General features: G+C 36.6%; 2 protein-coding genes and 1 pseudogene across 2 annotated transcripts; all 3 read right to left on the bottom strand.

Moving 5' to 3' along the window:
- Positions 1–1939: 1939 nt before the first annotated feature.
- Positions 1940–15118, bottom strand: LOC128921370 (uncharacterized). The gene is made up of 2 exons (XM_054228824.1): positions 14887–15118; positions 1940–13219 (listed from the first exon to the last, which is right to left on the bottom strand). The coding sequence occupies exon 2, from the start codon at positions 11645–11647 to the stop codon at positions 9857–9859; it is 1791 nt and encodes a 596-aa protein (XP_054084799.1). The 5' UTR covers positions 11648–13219; positions 14887–15118; the 3' UTR covers positions 1940–9856.
- Positions 2957–3181, bottom strand: LOC114804929 (small nucleolar RNA U3; annotated as a pseudogene).
- A 147-nt stretch (positions 15119–15265) lies between the features above and the next one.
- On the bottom strand, positions 15266–25850 carry LOC105219488 (ras-related protein Rab-8A). The gene is made up of 5 exons (XM_054228825.1): positions 25455–25850; positions 17000–17060; positions 16743–16947; positions 15536–15676; positions 15266–15473 (listed from the first exon to the last, which is right to left on the bottom strand). The coding sequence occupies exons 1-5, from the start codon at positions 25576–25578 to the stop codon at positions 15381–15383; spliced, it is 624 nt and encodes a 207-aa protein (XP_054084800.1). The 5' UTR covers positions 25579–25850; the 3' UTR covers positions 15266–15380.
- Positions 25851–27011: the final 1161 nt, after the last annotated feature.

Below are 27011 nucleotides of genomic sequence, written 5' to 3'. Positions count from 1 at the left end.
AAGCGGTTAAACAAATTTCGCTATATCATATTAGAGAAAGTATGCATTCAGGCATACAAGAAACTTGTAATCAACTTAGAAATAAAATTAATTATCCGAAATTAGGAGAATTAATACAAATAGTAATAAACCAATGCGAAACATGTCAAGAAGTAAAATATGATAGGAGGCCTATCAAACCTAAATTTTGTATTACAGAAACACCTACCAAAAATAATGAAATTATCCATATAGACACCTACGTTATAAAAATGTTCCATTTTTTAATAATAATTGATAAATTTTCTAAATTTGGAGTAGCATATCATTTAACTGATAGAAATTACATTACCTTCATCGAAAAATTAGAAGATTATTTTACCAAAATAGGATAACCAAATAAAATAGTAGCTGACAATGAATTTAATGCTACAAGAATTAAAGAATTTCTAAATGAAGAAAATATAGAACTTCATTTAACCAAACCCAACAGTCACACGGGAAATGCAGACATTGAAAGATTTCATAATACAATTTCTGAAAAATTTAGAATGTTATATAAATTAAATAAAAATTTATCCGTTAAACAACTAAAACAAAAGGCTATTAGAAATTATAACGAGAGATTTCATTCAAAAATAAAATTTCCACCAAATCAGGTACGATATAATGAAGTAGATGATGAAATAGTAAAAAATAATTTAATAGAAACAAAGAATAAAATTATAAATAAATTGAACCAAACAAAGGAAAATTATGAGGAAAAGAGAAAGGAAGGATTTATAAAAAATTATAAAGCAGTTAGGCACAAGGAACAGCCTAAATATAGTAAGCAGAACTTAGACAAAATACATATCACTAATATAAAAAGTCCGTTAAAATTTACAGATTTGGACAATACTGACAGCAATAATTCTAATGACACAACATTGTAAAGGGACAATGGTTTTGACAGAAATAACGGAACAAAATGGATTCATAGATTTACAAATGGATTTACAGATTAGAGATCAGGAAATTCCAAAAGATAGTGACATAGTACTACATATGATTGACGTTCAACAATTAGAAAATATTATTAATGACATGACCGACAATATAATCTTAATGAAAATAGAAAATAAAGAAATACTACAAAGAGAGTTATTGGATACAAGGAATAAATTATTGACACTTATGTCATTTAAAAGTAGGAATAGAAGAGGTTTAGTATGTCAAAATGGCTTTTTGGAACAATGGACGAAAATGACAGACAAACTATAGAAACACACCTTTTACGAACGAATGACTCATTTAATGAACAAATTAAAATTAATTATTATTTTACATCAGCTATTGAACATTTAAAAGAAATTGTTAAAAGCGATAGATTAAAAATTGAAAAAGAACTTAATTCAATAAATAAATTTATTATACATGAAGAATATAAACTAAATTTATACTTAGATCAATACACAAAAATTCAATTCTTAAAAAGTAAAATAGAACATATACAAGAAAATGTTGTATCCGCTAAATATGGTATAATACATCCAAATATTTTAACTAATGAAGAAATTATAAAATATAATATTAATTATAACAAGCTTAAATATCTACAATTGGGAACAGTAATGGTAAATAATACATTTCTAGTATTTGGAATAAAAATACCAAAAAATTTTGAAAATGTAAAAATAAGAAAAATAATACCAACACCTAACAATGAAAATAATGAAATAGATGCAAAAATAGAGGAAATATTTACCTATAAAAATAAAACATTAATATTTGAAGATAATAAATCATTAGAACAAATGAAAATGAGCAAACATTGTATCTTAAGAAATAATTGTAATCTTATAAAATGTAAAGAACTCGAAATAAGACAAATGAATATAAAAACAATTTTTATTAAAAATGCTATGAATTTAAAAATTAATAATACATGTTATCAAGAAATACCTATAATAAGTGGAAACTATTTAATAAGATTTAATAATTGTTCAATTAAAATTAACGACTATTATTTTTCTAATTTTGTCGAAGAAATTATAGAAAATATTGTAACTTTGAAATATAAAGATATTCAGAATTAAAAAAAAAAAAACTTTTGAGGAAATAGTAGAAGAACATAAATCAAATATGGAAAACATTTTTAAATTGAAAATACATACGAATATATCATATATTTGCAATATCTTAAGCATTATTATAATTTTGTTAATAGCTACTCTCATTTTTAAAAAACACAAGTATATAAAAATAAAATTAAATAAAAGAATTCAGGAGAATTCTAATGTAAAGGGAGTAGTTACATGTACGAATAATTATGTAAAGACACCTGACGGTGCAATTGATAAGTACGATGAACTGTTGAAACAAATTGTAACATAATACCATTTCCGGCCTTTTACTAAAATGTTAAATAAATAAAGTAATTGAAAATGAAAAAGACAATAAATTTCTTAAGAATTATCTAAATCAACAGTAATATGCTTAATCAACAATTTCATAAATACAATATGTTAAAATTAATTAATAAGCAAATTGTAATTAAACTAAGCTTGATTTTAAGTGAATAACATTAAATAAAGTAGTCTGTTCTTGGATGTCATCAACGTCAGCTCGTTGCAACTTAAATTGATTTTTTATTTTTTAAAAACCCATTCTCCACGACCATATTTAAAAGTCGTGCGGAAGAAGTAATACTTCTTAGTGATATTGCAAGAAATGCATATAATTTTATATCAAAGAAAACTAGCGAGAGGGAAAGGATAAAAATGTGGTGGAGTGACCAACACTTTCTTAAATTCACATTTTATAAATTTATTATGCAAATTTTATAAAGCAAAGTACAAATCAATTATCATTTCTGGGCTCTGACGCATTGGTATCTATAATATTTATAATTGGATTATGATAAATAAAATACGATATGAAATGTCTTACATATATTTTATCTATATTTCTCGCGAATACCGCATCAATAGTCGTACCTCCTTTTGTCGTAGGATCATTTCTTCCATTGATCATTTCTAATGAAAATTTCGAAAAAACATCATTTCTAATATGCCACAAGACAAAATTAGAAATGAAGTTCATAAACCTCACTCTGTCAGATAAAACGATATGCCTCCTCATCGCAGGTGCTAATACTTTCGATTTGCAAAGAAAGTAAATGAAGACTGACTACAGAAATGATCCTGTGAAGTATAGTCTTAACTTTTCAACGGCCAACGCAGAGTATTTCAACCAAAATTCACATAAACGAGTTGAGAATTCGCAGAAATGAAACAGAAACGAAAAAAAAATAATGCGCAAGAATACAATCATACATGTGCGTACACATTTTTTTTTTGTTTCCGAAGGGGGATTCTTCCAAAGATACTGTCAAAGTATGTTAACAGTATGCACGATTCACATTGTCCGCTAAGGGTACACCTCTTTCCGGATCACGCCCAACCAGTTTTATCCACTAGGTCGGACTTGCGAGACAGTATGCCTACGTACTAAACCCTTAACTCCGGCTCCTATAGCTTGTAATTGGACCTGCGGAACCACCGTTAAGTACAACTTCGCAGGACCAAGCTGGGCCAACATGCCTCCTCACACACTCCCCGCAGGGTTATTCATCTGTTCTTACACTTCTCCGCTGTCGTTCTCTTATTCTGGGTTCTTGGAGCGCTATAGCGGTTTACTTCTTTATTTTTGCCCACACCACCCTCGATTGTAACATGTGACTCACTATGTTGTCGGGCGTCAATACTTCGTTTATTAACCGTTCTACGGTGGTTCTCTCCACTACATATCTCGAGCAAGAAACGAAGATATGTTCCGCATTTTCTTCCGCACTGTTGCAGAAGGAACATTCACTGATGTCATCGTGGCCGAATCTCTGGAGGTACTCCCTGAAACAGCCATGACCCGATAAGAACTGGGTCAGATAAAAATCTGTCTCTCCATGCTGGTACATTTTTAATTAATCTATTTGTCCATCTTCCTTTTTCTGACGCATCCCATTGCGCTTGCCACTCGTTAAGGCTCATCTGTCTCTCTTTTTTGCGCTCATCGTCCGGTAAAGCGCCTATTCATGCTTTTTGCTTTTTGATAGACTCTGCTATACTCCGAAGCTATCGAGCGGGATGATACCAGCTATGATACTAACTGCTTCATGCGACACCGTTCTAAACGCGCAGGCAACTCTCATGGCACTTAGTCTGGAAACTTTCTTCGCCTTATTGGCACATGCTTTTTGGCGTAGAGCTATCGCCCATATAGAAGCAGCGTACATCAGTGCTGATTGGCTAACTTAAGCTAATAGAGCTCTTCTATCATGACTAGGACCACCAATGTTGGCCATGATTCTCGCCAAGGACGCAGTCACTTTAGCCGCTTTACAACACGTTTTTTCGATGTGCGCCTTGAAATTGAGTCTAGTATCAATCATAACGCCTAGGTATCGTAACGAGTTTTGTGTTACTACATTATAACCATCAATAATCAGAGTGACTGTTTCTAGTCTTTTTCTGCTCGTGATGAGAACCGCTTCGGTTTTTTCTCCGGCAAGCTGCAGCTTAGTTCGTGTAAGCCAATCTTTAACTTGCGTAATAGTCTCATTGCAGATGTTTTGGATTTGAAATAATTCCTTCGCAACGATCGTTACAGCATATCCAATTATCTGGGCCCATTTTGGTAATGATAAGCGTAGCACTTCATCATACAGCACATTCCACAATAACGGACCTAATACGGAGCCCTATGGTACTCCCCCTGTCACTACGTATTTCTTTGGACCTGCATCGGTATCATAGAATAGCAGTCTGTCAGACAGATAGCTCCTAATTATACGACACAGATACCTTGGTATATTTCTCGCCTCCAGTGCCCTTATAATGTGAGGCCAGTATGCCGAGTTGAAAGCGTTTTTAACATCAAGTGTGACAACTGCACAGTATTTTTTTTCACCGAACATCCATCTGGTGCCCGCTATGGCTTTCGCCGCAATTCCTGTCACTTTTCCAACTGCGTCTATGGTGGATCGGTTTCTTCTGAAGCCAAATTGGTTTTCGGATAGTCCAGAAGGCTCATTTTCTAGGTGATACCCCAGGCGTTTGCAGATTAACTTCTCTAAGATTTTGGCCATTGTGTCGATCATGCAGAGTGGTCTGTATGCATTCGGTTCTCCTGCCGGTTTGTTCGGCTTCTGAAGAAGAGCCAGGCGCTGTTTCTTCCATATCTTGGGAAAAACTCCTTCATTTAGACAGCGTGTATAAAGCTCGGTAAATTTTTTATCGTTATGTTTTGTAGCGATTTTCAGTGCCAGGGATGCCGTCCGGTCCGGACGCCTTTGCGTTTCCGAAATTTTCCGCCACTTCAATAATCTCCTTCTCGTCAATGACTAAAGCTTCCATCATCGCAGGTATCCTTCTGCTCGATTGCAACTCTTGCGCAGGGAAAAGCGTTCTCACAACATTTTCTAGGAGGATAGGACACGTTGGTGCTTGACTTCTACTCCCTCTAATCTTCGACATGACTATTTTATATGCATCTCCCCATGGGTTCCCGTTTACCCTCTCACATAGTTCTTTAAAACTTGTGGACTTGCTTCTTTTGATTGTCATCTTGAGCTCCTTTCATTTTTCTTTGAAGCATTCGCGCAGCCTTATATGCTCTGGAGTACCGTAGCTTCTTTGTGAGCGTCGACTTGACCTATGGCATTCGCTTCTTTAACTACTAATCTCTGCGTTCCACCAGTATGCAGATTTTCGGTATGAGCTTTGTACTTTCCTACACATCGCAGCGTCACAGACGTTGCTTACGTGCTTCACCATCATTTCGGCTTGGCGATCTACTTCAACATGATTTCAAAGATTTTCTCATCCAGCGTTTCGATCTTCCATCCTTGTTTAAGTGTTTTTTTTCGGCTGGCTAGTGTTTGTACTCGCTTGTCGATTTCTAACATAATAGCAAGGTGATCACTATGAATATAGAAGTCGCACACTTTCCAATTTGCTGTTCTAACCAGTGTGCTGCTAGCGAACGTGATATCAATTATTGATCCACGACCATTATTTTCAAAGGTATTTCTTCCGCCGGTATTTAGTAGTACAGCGTCTAGCAACGAGAATGCTTTGAGGAGCGCATTTCCCCGCCGATTCGTGCAACTAATGCCCCATTCGTGCGTACACATGTGAATATGTCACCAACCAAAAGTATAACTTCAAAAATAATGCGCAAGCATACAATCATACATGTGCGTACACATGTGAATATGCAGCAGGTGGCGGATAGCTGAACGGCCTCCAGATATGAAGGTTAGCTGCGAATATTCAATAAGCAGTCCCCGACCAAAACTACAGAGAGGTTATATCTGACTGATGAAGTCACTGTGATGGGGCGAATCGACGCCGCCCATAACTAAGTGCCAAACCAACAAAACTCCAGGAGCGTCTGTCTCCAGATTAGAAGCGGCTGAACAAAACACCTTGCAGTAGGTATAAAATGGTACGGGTAGGATCCCGGAAGATAAAAACAATGGCAGCGAATACAGTTAAAAAATTGAACGTTACGGTACAGGGTGTAACGTCCCAGTGCCGGCGGTTTTGGGGGGTGAGCAAGCTGGCTCCCGGCCGTCGATATCCCGCGACTGCAATGATGTGATGGTGGACCACTTGGCCATTGTATCAGATAAAACTGCAAGTACGGAAATAGATCCATTTAGGCGAGCACCTAAACTAGTTAGATCGTCAGAGAAAACGCCTCTGGAAAAACATGTACAAGCAAGGTCGTCCCCACCCGCGCTGCAAAAATAAAACCTGACACAACCGGAAAAAAAAGAAAGTGAGCGGGATCACATGTCCAAACTGGGAGAAAACATTAAGAAGCTCATTAGTATGATGAGTCTCCCACAACGGTCGATAAACACGATAAACAATCCCATGCGGGACGTTCTAAGTGCGATCGCGAAGTTACATTCGAGCGCAGAGAAAGATTATAATAAACTTAAGAGCACTAGCTTAAACAACCAGCCCTTATTGAATACTGTAGAAGCCACACCGAAAAGACATCGTGATGATAAGAAATACTGCTCGAGCTAAGAAGAGCACAAACAGGAAGTACCGAAGAGTACCAGAAAGATATAGATGGGATATTAGGAAGCCAGAGCGAGCTTTAACGCATGAGTTAACAATTGAAATTCGCGACTTGGACGAAATCACAACGAAGGATGATATAGCCGAAGCCATTCGAACACAAATTAAAGAGCTAAATAATTTCAGTAGTGACTCTATCAAAAATATCAAGAAAGCATATGCAGGTACACAAAGGGCAACTAGCGAGGCAGCTGCTGGGCATGTCACCGAATTCGGACATGTTGCAAAAACCTTGCACAAACTCAGAAGACAGAAGCAAATGCTGCATGAGATGTGGTGAAAATTGACACTATGCGAAGGATTGCCTTAAAGAACCTTCCTGCCTTTTATGTAAAAGCAAAGGAAGAATGAATACAAACCACCAAATGGGCAGCCGAAGATGTCCAATTTTTATAGAAGCGTCTAAATAAATGAAAATACTGAAAATTAATCTTAATCATTGTGAAGCCGCACAAGAACTCCTAACGCAAACCGTGTACGAAAAGAAAATAGATGTAGTAATCATAAGTGAGCAATATTAAAACCCGATCTCTAATACGTGGGTCACTGATAACAGTAAAAAAGCAGCAATTTGGATCTGTGGTGATAAAACGTTACAAGATAATCCACTGACAAATAAACCCTTCCTTAGAATGGGGAAGTAGAAGCACAAACCATCAAGGACAGGCATTACTCAAAGCTTTCTGCCTACTCGATATTATCCTACTAAATACAGGTGTCAGAAACACTTTTGAAAAGAATGGTCGTGGTTCTATTATAGATATAACTTTCGCTAGCAAATCACTGGCTCAAACGACAGAGTGGCAGGTGTGTGATAGGTACACACATAGTGACCATTACGCTATTATTATAGATGAATAACCGAAAAAATAAGTACATGCGTAAGGAAGGTAAAAACTTAAGGGTGGAAAGAAGACACCATTGATGAAGATTTGTTCAAACACATGTTGACTGAAGACATACCCGAATCAGGAGACATAAATCAGATGGCTAAGCTGCTAGTCCAACATATCTACAGAGCCTGTGACGCATCCATGATTAGAAAGAAACAAAGCTTTAAGCGTAAGCCAGCTTACTGCTGGAACAGTGAGATCCATCATTTTCGAATAGATAGTAATAAAGCGAGGCGACAGTACCAAAGAGGTGCAGGAACGGTAGAACATGAGAGTCTCCGCGAAAATTTCAAGAGTAAACGAAAAATGTTGAAAAAAGCAAGTAAAGCATCGTGTTTCAAAAAACTCTGTAACAAACTCGATGAAAATCCTTGGAGAGGAGCGTATAAGTTGGTCATGTCTAAGGTTAGCGGTCCTAAAGGACAAGCACTGACCTGCCCAACGCTACTAAAACATGTTGTAGAAACATTATTTCACAGAACACGTGTGAAGAAGAGCTACTACCAAACGATGAGGTAGAACCAGTAACAATACCTAATGTTACGGAAACGGAAATGATAAATGCTGCTGCGCGTTTCGGAAATGCTAAAGCACCAGGTCTGGATGGAATTCCAAATCGTGCTTTGAAGATCGCAATAAAGAAAAACCCAAAAGAGTTTCATCAAAGTTTTTGAAAAATGTTTGACTGGTGGTGTGTTCTCAAAAATATGGAAAAAACAACGCATAGTCTTATTGCAAAAGCCTAACAAAACGGTTGATGACCCCAGCGCTTATCGACCACTTTGTATGATAGACACAATTGGAAAAATCTTGGAGCGATTGATCTGTGAACGAAGCGCATCTTGATGAAGTGGAAGATGGCTTGTCTAGCAACCCATACGGGTTTCGTAAAAAGCGCTCGACCACCGACGCAATCAAACACTGACCGGAATCGCAGAAAAGGCCATTGAAGGTACTAGGTGGATGCATGGTAACAAAAAATACTGTGCAATCATCACCTTTGTGCCTTAGTGAATCTTGAAACACCGGTATATTTACTTAGAAATATAAGAAGCTATTTGTCCGATAGACTGTTGTTTTACGACACAGATGAAGGGACCAAAAGTTATGCGGTAGAGGGTGGAGTTCCACAAGGCTCCGTTCTGGGACCGGTGTTATGGAATATCCTGTATGATGGAATTTTGCGTCTCCCTCTGTTGAAAGAAGCGAAGATAATTGGATATGCTGATGACATTGCTGTGGCAACCGTAGCAAAAGAGCTACATCAGATTCAAAGAGCTTGTGTTTCTACGTCGCAGAAGATTAAAAATTGGATGGATGCGTCAAGATTACAGCTGGCGAGACAGAAAACCGAAGCAGTCTTGATTACGAGCAGAAAGAAAGTATGTATGTATGTGATTGGCGTTGCAACCGTTTAGCCGGTTATAGCCGAATCGACGATAGTGCGCCACCTCTCTTTCTCCTCCGCAGTTCGGCGCCAGTTGGAGATCCCAAGTGTAACCAGGTCGCTCTCCACCTGGTCCCTCCATGCATCGAACACTTTCAGGGCTGGAGTGTTTTCGTCCATTCGGACAACATGACCTAGCCAGCGTAGCCGCTGTCTTTTTATTCGCTGAACTATGTCAATGTCGTCGTATAACTCGTACAGCTCATCGTTCCATCGTCTGCGGTATTCGCCGTTGCCAATGTTTTGAGGACCATAAATCTTGCGCAAAATTTTCCTCTCGAAAACTCCTAGTGTCGTCTCATCTGATGTTGACATCGTCCAAGCTTCTGCACCGTAGAGCAGGACGGGAATGATAAGCGACTTGTAGAGCTTGATTTTGGTTCGTCGAGAGAGGACTTTACTGTTCAATTGCCTACTAGTCCAAAGTAGCACCTGTTGGCAAGAGTTATTCTGCGCTGGATTTCGAGGCTGACATTGTTCGTGTTGTTGATGCTGGTTCCCAGGTATACGAAATTATCTACGACCTCGAAGTTATGAGTGTCAACAGTGACTTGAGAGCCAAGACGCGAATGCGCTGACTGTTTGTTTGACGACAGGAGATATTTCGTCTTGTCCTCGTTCACCACCAGACCCATACGCTTCGCGTCCTTATCCAGTCTGGAAAAAGCAGAACTAACGGCGCGGGTGTTGTTTCCAATGATATCGATATCATCGGCGTACGCCAGTAGCTGTACACTCTTATAGAAGATTGTACCTTCTCGGTTTAGCTCTGCAGCTCTTATAATTTTTTCCAGCATCAGGTTAAAGAAGTCGCACGATAGTGAGTCACCTTGTCTGAAACCTCGTTTGGTATCGAACGGCTCGGAGAGGTCCTTCCCAATCATGCCGGAGCTTTTGGTGTTGCTCAACGTCAACTTACACAGCCGTATTAGTTTTGCGGGGATACCAAATTGAGACATCGCGGCGTAAAGGCAGCTCCTTTTCGTGCTGTCGAAAGCAGCTTTAAAATCGACATAAAGGTGGTGTGTGTCAATCCTCTTTTCACGGGTCTTCTCCAAAATTTGGCGCATGGTGAATATCTGGTCAGTTGTCGATTTTCCAGGTCTAAAGCCACACTGATTGGCGCAGATTGTGGGATCTCCCTTTTTATGGATTGGGCAGAGCACACTGAGATTCCAATCGTCAGGCATGCTTTCTTCCGACCATATTCTGCAAAGAAGCTGATGCATGCACCTTATCAGTTCTTCGCCGCCGTATTTGAATAGTTCTGCCGGTAATCTATCGGCCCCCGCTGCTTTGTTGTTCTTTCTGCAGGTAATTGCTATTCGAATTTCTTCATGGTCGGGTAATGGAACATCTGTTCCATCGTCATCGATTGGGGGATCGGGTTCGCCATCTCCTGGTGTTGTACTCTCACTGCCATTCAGCAGGTCGGAGAAGTGTTCCCTCCATAATCCCAGTATGCCCTGGACATCGGTTACCAGATTACCACCTTGGTCTCTACATGAGGATGCTCCGGTCTTGAAACCTTCGTTAAGTCGCTTCATTTTTTCATAAAATTTTCGAGCATTCCCTCTGTCTGCCAGCTTCTCAAGCTCTTCGTACTCACGCATTTCGGCCTCTTTCTGTTTTTGTTTGCAGATGCGTCTCGCTTCCCTCTTCAGCTCTCGGTATCTATCCCATCCCGCACGTGTTGTGGTCGTTTGCAACGTTGCGGGGTAGGCAGTCTGTTTTCTCTCCGCTGCGAGACGGCACTCCTCATCGTACCAGCTTGTTTTTTGTCGTTGCCGAAAACCAATTGTTTCGGCTGCAGCGGTACGCAGTGAGTTTGAGATGCCGTTCCACAGTTCCCTTATACCGAGATGCTGATGAGTGCTCTCAGAGAGCAGGAGTGCAAGTCGAGTAGAGTATTTCGTGGCTGTCTGTTGCGATTGCAGCTTTTCGACGTCGAACCTTCCTTGTGTTTGTTGACGGGCATTCTTTGCTGCACAGAGGCGGGTGCGTATCTTCGCTGCGACCAGATAATGGTCCGAGTCTATATTTGGTCCTCGGAGCGTACGCACGTCTAAAACACAGGAGACATGTCTTCCGTCTATCACAACGTGATCGATTTGGTTCCGCGTGTTTCGATCAGGAGACAGCCAAGTAGCTTGATGTATTTTCTTATGCTGGAATCTGGTACTACAGACGACCATATTTCGGGCCCCAGCGAAGTCGATCAGCCTCAGGCCGTTTGGCGATGTTTCGTCATGGAGGCTGTTGTGCCAAAGACACCTTCTTTACCCACCCTGGCGTTAAAATCGCCAAGCACGACTTTTACATCGTGGCAGGGGCAGCGCTCATAGGTGCGTTCTAGGCGCTCATAGAAAGCATCTTTGGTCACATCGTCCTTCTCTTCCGTTGGGGCGTAGGCGCAAATCAGCGATATGTTGAAGAACCTCGCTTTGATGCGGATTGTGGCTAGACGTTCATCCAACGGAGTGAATGCCAGGACTCGACGACGGAGTCTCTCTCCCACCACGAATCCCACACCGAATTTGCGCTCCTTTATATGGCCGCTGTAGTAGATGTCACAAGGACCCACCTTCTTCCACCCTTGTCCCGTCCATCGCACTTCTTGGATGGCGGTGATGTCAGCCTTGAGTCGTATGAGGACATCAACCAGCTGGGCAGAGGCACCTTCCCAATTAAGGGTCCGGACATTCCAGGTGCATGCCCTTATATCATTATCCTTAAAACGTTTGCAGGGGTCGTCATCAAAAGGGGGGTGTCTCAACCGAGGCTTTCGTAGATTTGTCATTGGGGGGTGTTTTTATGTGGTGGGTCCCAAACCCTACGCACAACCGCATAAGCGGGCTTCGCCTTCTCACTTTAGCTCGCCTTCAAACGGATGTCTGTTGGCTACCCAGAGTATACTTGGTCTAAAACCGGAAGTCGTGAGCTGCTTGAACCATGTGGAGAATAATCGTTTCTGGCCACTCCCAAGTGAATGACAATCAAAAACTTTCCTCACTTGCGTGAACTTCTACACATGATCCCATCCTCCAAAAAAGAAAGTAGAGACTATAATTCTAAACATAGATGGGTATATAGGCTACTGATCAAGACCAGTTTCTTCATTATAGATTGTAGTTTTGTACTGCTTTATATAATATATTCAGATGGTGAAGAAATTGTAAATACAAATAAAAAATGTATTTACATTAATATATGATTTTATGAGTTACTTTTTAAATACTATTTACAAAATGCAAAACTATGGAATGGCTTTGAAGCCGAAATAAACAGATTCTGTTCACCACATAGGACTGGAAAAGAATAACAGAAGCTAATATTTTAATAATACTATATTTTTGAGCAATTTCTAAAATTTGATTTACTTCAGAGGTATAGATAGATATTAATATACAGATGTTGCAGTTCTTTCTTAGGTGCTGAAATGTGCACATGTGTTCCATTCATACATAGGATCACATCAGGAAATTCTGTTTGATTGCTTATTATTTATTATTATAGTTGTATTTTGCTCTTATACACTTATGCTAAATTTTATATGTTTTCGGCATATTTTCTGTTGCATAAATGTGGTCACTTCTTTAAGAATCGCTGACATTGTATTTGAGTTGTGAAATTCCGAAGTCATTCCCTTGACCTTTCTGATAGCTACCTTCGGCAAAGAATCGTAGTGCTGCTCAAATTTGGAAATAACAACATTTGAATCCTTAGCGTACTTCATAAGTGAAATATCCAAAGGACTGGAACGATCTCTAATTAGCCGTCGAATTAATGCGACATTCAAGCTTTCTTCCCGACTCATGAAAAATAATTAATAATTACTCATTATAGTTCTTTTTTGTATTTTGTTTCAAATAAAATATTTCTGTTCGCGTATTTGTATTGTTAACTGCACAAATTGTTACTCACATTTTAACAGTGCTGCCAAATACTTACAAAATAATTGTCAAAAATGTAAACTCAGGGCTGTTATTTGCATATTCTTGGCAACTGAGATAAATAGCTTATCATAATAAAAAATCTAGACTCAGTAGCCAAGGCTACTATAATGGCGATTATTCGCCAGTAGCTTTACACAATTAAGGTGTGAATTACAAAACTCATATCGAGAAAACCTGTGAAAAGGCTGCACGAGTGATCTCAGCCTCATCGCGAATTATGGCCAACATAGGTGGCCCAAATCAAGACAGAAGGTTCCTTTTAGCGAAAACTAGCCAATCTATTGCACTGTATGCGGCTCCTGTGTAGGCTCAAGCATTGGGTCAAAAAACATATGCCAGAATGGTGAACTCGCTATTCAGACTAAGCGCCATTAGAGTAGCCAGTGCTTTCCGCTCAGTATCGCAAGAAGCTGTTAGCGGCATAATGCCACCAGATTTAATTGCTCTTGAACCTAAAAGAATATACGATTCTAGTAAAATACTCGGCAGGCCGTTAACAATAGAAGAACGGAAAGAAGAAAGACAAAAGAGTCTGAAGGGATGGCAAAACCGTTGGGATGCAACAACCAAAGGGCGATGGACTCATCGGCTTATAAAAAACGTCGAAACTTGGGTAAATAGAAATCATGGATATACGGATTTTTATATGACGCAGTTTCTAACTGGACATGGATGCTTTAGAGAGTACCTCTACAAGTATGGCCATGACAATGGAGTAATGTGCTCCTTTTGTGGTAATGAAAACGAAAATGCTCTGCACATTTTCTTCTATTGTCCGAGATATAATGTAGAACGGTCTCAAATAAAACAGCAGTTAGCGGAGCGACTATCGCTCGATAATATAGTCTTACATATGCTGCGACCAAAACAGGTGTGGCTTGATGTAAAGGAGCTGAGAGCAGAGGTTCTAACCGAACTACGGAAAATGGAACGAATACGAAGGGCCTTAAACAGAGGAGAAATACAGTGAGAGACGTGAGCCAATAGGCAAATAATAATAATACTTAACGGAAGCCCCACAAGGTAGATATAAAGCTGACGAAGTTAAGGGTTTAGCACGTAGGCGTTCCGGTGCGCGAGTTCGGCATATTAAATTTTAGTATGGACCGGGCGTGGTCCCAAAAGAGGTATACCAAGCGCATGGAACGAATCGTGCATTCTGTCATGCAGGACAGTATCTTTAAGAAGATTCCCCCTTCGATAACAAACAAAACATGTGAATATATACAATCATACATGTGCGTACACATGTGAATATGTTTATACGTACACATCTGAATATGTCACCAACCAAAAATTTTAATATTGTTCTACAAAAACAAGAATTGCTCAAATAGCATAAGTATGGCAAGTGCTTTAAGTTCTCTGCTTTACTATCACTCACTATCTCTCTCTCTCTCGCTTGTTTAACGCTATAGGTTGCGCAACCAACAATTATCGCAACCTTTTCCGAAGTCGTATAAGAAGTATAACTTCACAAACATATCTCCTTTGAATTCCTTTAGGACATATTCCTGCGCCAAATTTATATATATATACATTTTTAATAGTTGCAGTCGTAGAAATCTTGTAAGTTCAAATTCTTGTTTTTGTTTTAATTTCACAACGATATATAGTAAATCCTTTTACTAAACTGTTAAAATTATAAAACTAATATTAAGTAAAACTTTAAGTTAAGCTTTACTCTAAACAAATTCCATTGTGGAGAAAGTTGCAAATGTTATTGTTTTGATATTTCATACATGTCCCTGACACAAAATAATGGTTTAACACAACTGCAACTAGGCACACGAACGTTAATAAGACGGTCCCATTTACTATAAGGGAATGTTAAGTAAGTATACTAATGGCTACGTATACTTTATTGTAAATTATTGAAATCCTTAATAGAAGTTCTTTTTATTATAAAACCCACTTAACGTTTAAACATCTGAGAATTATTTATATATTATGGTGTGCGAATATGACCTCGTCAAAGCAGATTACATTTCGAAAGCCAAGTTTCCGTTTTCCGAGTCTCCGCGAATTTTAGTTGATGACCACCTTTTGGGGGATTATTTGCTTCCTAAAAAGGTATTTCATATTTTTAATTCGGTACTTTTACTTAAGATATACAAAAAATATTACCAAACGCTTCTCCATTTTCGCTTTAATGTCGCTGGCCAATGTTAGGAAAGCTTCTTCCACATTGATACTAGCTTTAGCAGATGTCTCCATAAATTTTATTCCATATTCTATAGCCAGTTGCTCACCTCGCTCTCGAGAAACCTATATTAAAGAAATAATTATGATTGTTTAAACACTCGTTATTAGACAAAATTTACCAATTTATTATAGGTCTATACCTATTGCATATCTATACTAGACCGAGTGCCGACAGGCAATCGTAGACCACAAAAATATAATTGAAGTGGAAATCTGGGAATATGACAGCAAACTCATAGGTCAGTCATATTTGCATATTTTCTATTGCTATCATGCCTTGATATAGTAAACGAAATGTCTAAATCAGGCAATTACTGAAGTCTACAGTATTTTACACAAGTTATCATTTGCACGGACAGACAAAATTACTACACATAATATCTAAAACACATGACCACATCTATTCACTAAGATAAGAAGGGAAAAATCTCTTATAAATTGAGTTTTGATCAAATTGAATAAAATACCGGATTTTTATTGACACTCATCCTTATGTTCATAAATACAAATATTTCGATGGGCAGTTTCACACAAGGATCATGCAACAGCATTAGTTGGCATATCAATAGCTGGCCAAACTACGCAAATTTAAATGTAGATAAAAATAGTACGTCACGGTATTTGTTCGGGATAGATTTAGCTTTACGGTTGAAGATTGAATCCTCTCTTTTTGTTCTTCGCAAGTTTCTCATCAAAATTATAAAGGACAATTGTAATTTTTACCAGTATTTTAATTATACCTTTAGAATTTACGATACCCTTCATAAAGCAACAGTTTCTAATTTGTTTAACATTCGCTATTTCTTTATTTTGTATTGAATACAAGCTTTCAGCGTACGTATGTATACTTAAGCAGACAACATGTCGCACAATTCTGCAGTAGACAAAATGCCAAATTAAAAACAAGTTACCAACACTAAGTGTGCCGAAGATGATCGTAAAGGTATTTAGTGTACATTGTCGGTTCTGTATATTTTTGTTAAAATTCATTATATCATTCTTCAAAATTAATTTTTTTATTTTATTCCTTAAGAAATTTCAACATTATTATTAGTTTTATATGAAAGGGATATTCTATCTAAAGCCAATGATTTATTAAAATATTATAGATACACAAATTAATACATACCTGACGCTTATCAGTTAATTCACATTTATTACCCAGAAGCATCTTTTCTACGTCAGCGGACGCATTTTCTTCTATGTTGCGAATCCAGTTTTTAATATTTTCAAAGGATTTTTCCTGCGTTATATCGTATACCAACATGATACCCATAGCACCTCTATAATACGCTGTTGTTATTGTCCGAAAACGTTCTTGGCCTGCGGTGTCCCTAAAAGGAAAATAAGTTATAGTTTAAGGATTCGATATACCACAACCATTACCATATTTGAAGTTTAATTTTCTTCCCATCAAATTCAATTGTTCTAATCTTAAAGTCGATACCTAAAAAAAAGGTTACATAGATTTATTTTATTATGAAACAAGTAAGAAAGGGCTAAGTTCGGGTGTATATATATTTCAGTCCACTAGAATAACGAAAATCATTATATACAGTATATGGAAGCTCAATCCTTGACCGATTTGGCTGGGATTTAGTATAGCATCCCACGATTTCGGGGATAAAGTGGGTATGGTTGGATAGAGGAAGATATAGATAGAATATATATAATTATAGCCGCAGGAGACTTATAGTTTTCGAGATATTCGCGTTTAAAATTTAAAAATTGTCTAATTTTAACACGTAATTTCTCGCTATATAGTTAATTTTTCATGTATATTTTGCACTTATTATACACTTACACTTCACTACTTTCTTTCTATCTATTTATTTTATATTAATTATTTAGAAATTTGCTTTAAATAAGCATTTTAATTTTTATTCAATTTTATCAATTGACACAATAACAAAAGGGTTGCATGCTGACGAAAAAGAAGCATTGCCATATCTCCTCCTTATATATATTCTTAATCTGGAGGATCTCCTCTATCCAACCATACACATTTTATCCGCGAAATCGTGGGATGCTATTCTAAAGTTTTCCCACCGATTTTAACTATTTTTGCCACTATTTCAAGTTCAATTTATTTTGCTAATATGTCTGATCATGAGGGATTTCGGGGATAGAGGAAGTATTGATCTGATATTACCCATTTTTAGCAGAGGCACACTATTATAAAAAAAAACATATATCCTTTGAATTCCATCAGAATATGTGAGAGATACATCGATTAGTGATGAGCGATATTGCTATTTTTGAATCACTGTGATTCCAGTGATTGCTATTTTTAAATCACTGTGCTTTTATATTGCTATTGCGATCGCAACAAAAAACAAACGAATTTATGAGAATTTGTACTCCACATTTTTTTTTATTTTTTTACATTTACATTTTTATTAATTTTTACAACACCCAAGATTTACCGAATTAGAAGTACTGAACTGCTATTGCTACAATGATCGAATTAGAATTACTGAACTGCTATTGCTACAGTGATCGAATTAGAATTACTGAACTCTTATATGTATTGTGGTCGAACAAAAACACTGAACTTCTCTATAGCTTCTCTGATCGAACTCAAATTACTGAACAGCCATTGCGATTGTAAATCACTGCTATTTACACAAATTGATCGCAGTTGCTATATGCGATATTTCAATCACAGTGATCTGATACCGATATTTTCGGTAAAAAAAAATAGCCACAAGCTCTGAGGTCCTCACGTTCGATTTATGGGACCTTAGAAAGTTATAATCCGATTTCGGCGATGTGCTATATCACAATCGAAACGCAGTATTTGTGTAAACATTTGTTCCGATATATTCATTCGTGTTTAATTTATATATTCAAATGGACTTCAATGTTGTGTTATAAGAAAAATAGGTGTGGTGGAGTACCGATTCCAAAACATAGGATTGTGATGCCAAAGAAATATTATGAACTGAATTTCGTTGAAATCGGCCGAATAGATTCTGGGATATGGTTTCTGACGCATAAGTGGTCGTAGCCAATTCCATTTCAAATTATTTACTAATTTAAGTACATCCCTACTGTAACATCTCAGTGTGAGTCCCATAAACTTATAAATCTTGAAGCCCAACCTTAACATACTGAATCTGATAATTTATAAATTCATTTCATTCTACTGCTCCGTTGAGATTTCTTGCGGAAAGGGTATTCCAAAAATCCAGCGCTTGACACAACGTGTAACCCCCTTCATAATTTAAATTAAAAATATTCAAGGTGACCTTAAATCCAGCGCTTGACACAACGTGTAACCCCCTTCATAATTTAAATTAAAAATATTCAAGGTGACCTTACCGTTATTTAGCTGCTTTCATACCGATTAGGCCAATATTAGAGTCAAATTGAAAATAATATAATGTGACAAATTTAAGTTTTTATTTTTATTTATTAAATATAAGAAATAAACTACAAATACTAAACTAATTATGCCTTAATTACCAAATCATCAAAGCTTTTCTAAGATTTGCGCTATCAAATATATAAAAAACAATAAATCGTGTTCACCGACATAAAAAATATAATTTTGAGACATTGCGGTTAAAGTTTTAAACTGAAACTATAAGTGATCGTAGATGTTATATGCAAATTTTCAATGACAGTTCAAAAATCACAGGAAGTAAAAAAATGCTCATCACTATTGTTTAATAAGATAAAAATCAAATAGTAAATAATAACCCTAAGGACATCACTATGCTGAGACATATGGTTTCTGGTCAATTAAATAGAACTTATGAACTATCCAGCTCAACCTACTTTTTTTTCAATATTTCTTTATTTATTGAATCTGCTTTTACTTTAAGCCTAACAATAAGTTATAAAATCTTAAAACTATTTAAAAAACTAGACAAGCTCAAACAAGTGATTGAGCTGTATTGGTGAAGCGTTGCTCTTTAGTACGCAGGCATATCCCTTCTTTTTAGGCGTGTTTGATCGCAGGAATGTACTAAGGCATTACCCAATGGGTTTGGGTGATCACGGAGTTTAGATATATATTTCAATCTGCTGTCCTCTACTGCTTTCTTCACCATAGAGATACCAAGATCTTTATGGATATTTTCATTGCGAATGTACCATGGTGAGCACGTGATTGATCTAAGCATTTTCGATTGCAACCTTTGTATTATATCAATATTAGTTGCACAGGTCGTACCCCACAGTTGAATGCCATACATCCAAATCGGCTTTATGACCGCATTGTATAAAAGCACTTTGTTGTCTAGGCTAAGTTTAGAGTTTTTATTTAAAAGCCAATTTAAATTTGCAGCTCTTATCTTCATGCACGTTATTTTACTAGATATATGTTTTCTCCATGTAAGCCTTCTATCTAGGTGAATACCAAGATAGGTAACTTCATTCACTTGAGGCACTAGAATATTGTTCATTTTTACTGCCGGGCACATTTTTGGTCTTAGCGAAAATGTAACGTGCTTACACTTTTATTCATTCACATTTATACGCCAGTTGGCTAGCCATTCTTCGACAGATCTTAAGTGCTCCGATAATATTCTTGATGCTATAATATGGCATTTGTTACGGCTCACTAAAGCTGTGACATCCGCGAAAGTTGATGTCAAAACATTATTAGCTGTTGGAAGATCAGCAGTATATATGATGTACAGAGTTGGGCCTAAAACACTGCCTTGTGGTACACCAGCCCTTATTTGTCGTTCATCAGATATGAATTGTCTATTTTTTAAATAAGACTCCAATATTTTATACAATTCTAAAGGTAGAATGTTTTTAATCTTATATAAAAGGCCTTCATGCCACACTTTATCAAACGCCTGAGCCACGTCTAGAAATATAGCTGAACAGTACTCTCTGTGCTCGAATGCTTTTCTTATTAGTTAGTTATTCTATTTACTTGTTCTATTGTACTATGTTTTGCACGAAACCCGAATTGGTGCGTTGGTATTACATTATTTTCGTGGAGGAAAGGAGACATCTTTGATAGGAGCACCTTTTCAAATATTTTAGAAAGGCAGGGTAGAAGACTGATTGGTCTGTATGAAGACGGCTGTGTCAAGTCTTTCCCAGGTTTATCTATCAGATAGTATCCAAAACTTAGAATTGCATTGAAGAGCAAAGAGAGCACCTCTACAGCAATATTTGGTAACTCAATTAGCAATTTTGGAGTGATATTATCATGACCTGGCGACTTTTTTGGATTAAGTTCTTTTATGATGCTAATAATTTCAGAAGGTGAAGTCTTAAAGGACTCTGGCGACTCATTTGCTGTGTTAGGTAAGATTGACAACTTAAAGTTATTCTTTGGGCAATTTGGTTGAAATACCTTTTCTAGGTGATTTGCAAAACAAGTAGACTTTTCCTCATTCGAGCCCAATTTCCCCCCCAAGTCTCGTATAGGCATGTTGGAGTCGACTGGTGGCTTCATGGACTTTTGGGCTTTCCATAGTGAATTTTGCTTGCTTGAGTGTGGACACAGCTTCTTTATATATATTTCATTGTTGAATTCTTCCTCGCGTTTAAGCGCTTTTTAAATTTGCGTACAGCAGATTTCAACTGAAGCTGAGTGGAAGGGGAGCGATTTATCTGCCATTCTCGTCTAGCACGTCTTTTTTCATTTACAAGCTGTTCTATTTCTCTATTGCTGATTTTTCTGAGACTAAGTGGCTTATAATTTTTCTTTGGTGTTGCTAAGACCGCTGCGTTAATAATTATATCATTGAGTTCCCTTATACTTTCGTCAATATCTCTTTCTGTATTTATTTTGTTTTCAATATTAATGTGGCTACTCACGTATTTTTTGTATTTTAGCCAGTTCGTTTTGTGAGATGTTAGGCCCACTTTCTTTTCAACAAATATGGGTTGTTCACATAACTTTATTAGTATAGGAGAGTGATCAGAAGATAAGTCAGTACTAGTATCTACTGTTATGTGCGATTTATCTATATTTTTGATCACAGCAAAATCAATTAAATCTGGTATTTTTTTACGATCACTAGGCCAATATGTTGGCTTACCCGGAGATATTATATCAAGGTTATTGCGCCTATTTATAATGGTTTGATACAGCTGTCGTCCTTTCGGATTAATAAGTCGTGAGCCCCAATACATATGTTTTGCTTTGTAATTTCCACCTTCTAGAAATCTATGACCTAGCGTTCCAAAAAAGTCTTTCAATTCACTCTCTGTAATTTTAAAACGAGGTGGACAGTATATAGCCGTCAGGTTTAAGTCTCCGCAACGATTTTTTATAGATATTGTTGTAGCTTGTAACTGCGCTGTAGCATGAGATTCTAATGCGTGGTGGCTTAATCGTTTTCTAACTAACACTGCTGTTCCACCATGTGCCTTTCCATCTGGGTGATTTGTAACATAGAGTCTATACTCCGGTATAAAGAAATTATTTTTATTCGTAAGATGGGTTTCTGACAACAGCATTACATCTACATTATTTTCATTCAGAAATCTAATAAGCTCCAATTTATGTTGGTTAACACCATTAGCATTCCATATACAAATGTTAAGTACGCTCATTTTTTACTTAAAAAAGTTTGCAACATTTGGTTTTGGGCTTTGATTACCTCTTGAATCATATTTTGCATTGTTGACATAAATTGTGTCATACATTGGGTAAGGTTTAAAATCATTGTTTCAATGCTTCCATTTGGTTGGTTTTGGGGCAAATGCATTTGTGTTGTGTTGCCTTTTACCATGTTTGCATAGCTCCCTTGTACAACATTATTTTTAAGAATATATTGTTTTGAAATATGGACAGGGTTTTCAATAATTTCGTTGGAAGGAATATTTATCATTTGATTACGGCGTGATTGAATTCCAACAGTCAATTTAGTTTTTAAGTCTTTGTATACCGGGCAACCCCTATAGTTTGCAGTGTGATTTCCACCACAATTACTACATTTTTTATTTAAATCCTCTTTTTTAAGAGTACATTTTGATGTAGGATGCAGATCACCACACACCACACAGACACTACGTAGAGTGCAATATGCTTTCGTGTGCCCATACTCTTGGCAGTTGGTGCATTGGACCGGACCATTTCTTTTATGTGGTTCCTCGACGGTGATTCTGCGATGGAGCAAATATTTTAACTTGTAAATTGGATGTGTTTCATTTTTCTTTAGTTGTTCATTATTTGGCATCAATTCTATTTTGAACATTGGCTGAGGTACTTTGTTTCTGTTAAATATATTTACTACTGATTTAATACTAAAACCACCTTCTTCAAGAGCTTCTTTAACGTCGTTAGAGTCTACCGACGACTCTATACCTTTTATAACTACCACTAGACCTTTAGAGCTTTTCAATTGGTACGAGTAGTAATTCTTGTTATTATTTGATAAGAATTTCACTACATCCATGAAACTTTTTCCAGTGTACGTTTGTATTTTCGTTTCATCTATGTTACCTTTTTTTAAAGGCACTATATGAAAATTGTTCGTGCCTATTAAATTGCTCAATTTGGAGACAAGCTCATTTGAGCTACGCTCACGCAAATAGATTGGAGGAGGTTTGGCATTCACTGCTACAGTAGTACCCTTCGCATCGTCGTTAGGTTCTTTGCTCAGTAAGGCAAATCTATTGCCAATTAAAATGTCTGGCTTTTTACCATATGGCGTGCTTGCTTGAAATTTTTTGTTATTGACCGCTGATTTAATTGGACTAGATTTCCTTTTTGTGTTTATGTAGCGGTCAATACCAGTCTGAATAGATGGTCCTTTCTTGCATTGTACATTCTCACCTTCTTTTTTGTTATCCTTCGTTAACCGAGTGCTTGTTGGTACCTGCATACTTGTCGCTATCAGCGCATTTGTTGTTGCGCGATTGCTGTTTACTTCTGCTTCTGCCGACTGCGTCCTTTGCATCGATTCCAATTCAGCTGATCGCTGCGATGACTCATCACCGCCGTTGCTTTTTTTGTTGGCAGGAGTTGTTTTTGTTGGTTCCACAAAACTGAAGTAGGCATTTAAGGAATGCCTACGGCTTTGCTGGTGAGGCTGCGCAGCACTCATTATTGTTTGTTTGATTTTTTTGTTTTTATATTTTTGTTTTGTGCACTATTTGTTTATGTTTTTTATGTAAATTTGTGTGCACTGTATTTTGATTTGATTGTCTGTTGACAATTTAATCGATGCTATTTATGTTGATGTTTGTTTGCTTTTGTAACAAGAAAAAACAACAGATTTCACGGAGCGAATTAAAAAGCACGTCCGTACACCTTGAATGCTTCTCTATTTACCTACTGACCTCAATCCCATTTAAGGTCAAGTAGGTAAGCGGGCAAGGCCAACTATATCTCCTGTTGATTCTATAGAGGTTATTTATACTCTCTAAAGATGTTGTTTTCTACACTTAAACTTGATATAAATTGTTTATATACATGCATTACGGACAATAAAATAGAATCCAAGTATTTGTTTTTTTTTTGTTTTGCATTTTTTGAGATAAGTGAATAAAAACAAATGTAGCCATTTCTAATTAAAAAAAAAACGAAAGAATAACACTGATGAGTTTTACAGTGCAATTTGAAAAATGTGAATACTCTGGAGATTCTCCTCTATCCGACCATACCCATATGTACTAAAGCCGACCCCTGTAACTAATAACACTTAAATTCCCGCAACTGTCGGTTCAATTGGTGTCAATTCAAGTAAGATAATTGACACAAATTTTGGATCAGTAAGTTTTAAGATTTGTACCAATAACATTGACTTGAAGTAGTGAAGAAAATAAAAGACATATTATATATTATAGTAGAATTAAAATAAATACATAATTTGTTGCAGATCGAACAATATTATTATAAATAATTGTATTTTATTGTATAGTGTATCTATTATTAAAAAAAAGAAAACTTTAGTATACCGTCCCACGATTTCGATGTTAAAATGAAAATGGGCGGATAGAGGAGATTCTCCATATTACGAATATATATAATTATTGCCGCCGCAAGCTTATAGTTTCTGAGATATTTGCAATTAAAGATTTATAATTAACAATTTTCAACACGTTATTTCTCACTGTATATTTAATTTTTCACATATATTTTTCACTTTAAATATATTTACGCTTCACTAATTTGTTTTTACATATTTATTTTTTACAAATTATATCAAAATTTGCTGTAAATAAACATTTAAGTTTTTGCACAATTATCTTTATTTGTACAATAACAAAAGGGTTGCAAGATGACAGAACATAAGTGTTGCCACATGCAATCGAATAAAAATAATCAAACGGAATAAAATCCCCAAAATGAAGAAAACAAATACCCTATAATCTTAATAATAATAAACACCCCCAACACCGGGGATTATCAAAGAGGTGGAATAACAAGTTCTTCCACGTAAAACTACTTTCTGCAGAGGCGGCCTTCGGCCGCGCTTCAAAAAAATAACCCTGGTCGAGAATTAAATAGGTATAACTCCTAAACGACCTGGGTTATTTTTTTTAAGCGAAAGTAATTCAACGCGGAAAATCTTAGGACATCCTGAGATATAATTTGGAGATTAGTGCCTCCTTCTTATCTATTTTGATTTGTTTACAAAATATATGGATATGGCAACACTGATTATTCGTCAACATGGAACCGGTATGTTGTTGTACATATAAAGAGAATTGTATTAAAAATAAAATGCTTATTTAAGTTTGCGGCGGCTATAATTATATATATTCGTAATCCGAAGAACCCCCTCTCCATCCATAAATCGTGGTACGGTATACTAAAGTTTTCCCAAAGCCCTTGTAACTATTATATTAAGAACTGATATTATCATACTCCCGAAGTTTTTTAATCACACCTTTTAAAAATTCATACGCTACTCACCTATGGTTGATATAAAGGTGGTGTTAAATGCGTCTTCTGAAAATCGAAACAAAATACACGTTTTTCCTACGCCGGAGTCACCAATTAATAGCAACTTAAAGAGGTAATCGTACGTCTTAGCCATTTTTCTGATGAATCAACTTCAAAATATTTCGTTGGTATAATTATTAGTATCAACACTTCTTGATTCACTATTGTTTGAAAGTACTTTTTGCTAATACTATTCATTAGATATGCAGTAAAAATTCGAAATTCTATCGTTATGGCTAACTAACAGCATTATACATGCCAATCGGAGCTTTAAGATTCTAATAATTAAATGTTTTACACAATTACAATACAATATAAAATAGTTAACACCAATATCTTATAAATCATTATAAAATGAAGCTGCAAAGGATTTATCGAAAGTCGATAATTATATCAACAGAAAAAGAGTGAACTGATTTACTAAATTAATCGTCTACACTGAAAGTCGCAAATACTTTTGTCTCAGCAACTCCTTTATAGGAAAGAATGCGACGGGAAAGCGAAATCGCTCCGAGTCTAAAGTATTCGGCGACACGTTTGTCCACTTTCACACGGGCAACTTTTGTTGCTAATTCGCGGGCGATTCTCGTTTGCTGTCGCCCCTTGCGTTCACACGAGCAATTCTTGTTAGAGAACTCTGTTCGTGTTTTTCTGTCATTCTCTTTCATATAATTTTCTCAACTCCTGTACGCATCGTTTCCAAGCAAAAAAATATATTTCATTAAGTAATTTTTATCGTTATTCTCAATTTTCTAGCACATTTTAATTATATTATGCATATTTCTATATGTATTTGCAAATTACATACAAAATTAAATGATTAAATTCAAATTTTCAAATATATTGTAAACATTAATTTTAAAATGTGTGCAAATGCAACACTGTTACGTAGCAGCGAATCTGTTACGAATAAGAACACAAAGCGTGTTGCCTGAACACAGCACACTCGGCGCGATTATCCTCTCCTCGTCGCCCCCTCTCCTATAAAACTAAGAATTGCCGCGACAAAAATTGCCCGTGTGAAAGAAGTCTTTTGTGTTCTAAACTTTGCTAATACTTAAAGTTGATACTACCCTGCAAGACAGGTACCGGCGAATTCCCCGGTGAAATGCCAGAGAGCGGTACCCGCAGTTTCAATGAAAGTTTCTATGCCATTCTTAAGGTCGAATTGACAAAAGTACCCGAAACTATTGTGTACGTGTGATCGTTCATCCCTTTCTTGCACATTACATTCATCATTTAGCAATGTATATATACCTCTTGCACAATTTGGGGAATGGTATTGGTGCAATCACGGATGAAAGACCCAATACTGCGAACCAAAACTCCACGTGCACTTTCAGTACTGCGACCCACAAAAGCCCAGAAACTATGCTCTCTGTTTTCGATTAGTTCTACCAAAATCCCAAATGAGAATTAATAACAAAATCATTAATTATATTACATATTTATTGAAAATATCATGCCAATTAGTTGTTTATTATTATATTTACTTTATACATATATTATCGTACTACACTATATAAA

The sequence above is a fragment of the Zeugodacus cucurbitae genome, chromosome 4, assembly GCF_028554725.1.
Source record: "Zeugodacus cucurbitae isolate PBARC_wt_2022May chromosome 4, idZeuCucr1.2, whole genome shotgun sequence".
Taxonomy (NCBI): domain Eukaryota; kingdom Metazoa; phylum Arthropoda; class Insecta; order Diptera; family Tephritidae; genus Zeugodacus; species Zeugodacus cucurbitae.
This window is presented reverse-complemented; position numbering and strand designations above follow the sequence as displayed.

Excerpts from the sequence above, each read along its gene's own strand:
- LOC128921370 (XM_054228824.1), bottom strand. The coding sequence starts at position 11,647 with ATGGTCGTCTGTAGTACCAGATTCCAGCATAAGAAAATACATCAAGCT.
- LOC105219488 (XM_054228825.1), bottom strand. The coding sequence starts at position 25,578 with ATGGCTAAGACGTACGATTACCTCTTTAAGTTGCTATTAATTGGTGAC. Across the intron at positions 15,677-16,742 it reads AATTAACTGATAAGCGTCAG|GTTTCTCGAGAGCGAGGTGA; the intron begins GTATGTATTAAT and ends TCTTTAATATAG. Across the intron at positions 15,474-15,535 it reads CGAAAATGGAGAAGCGTTTG|GAAGCAAATAATCCCCCAAA; the intron begins GTAATATTTTTT and ends ATACCTTTTTAG.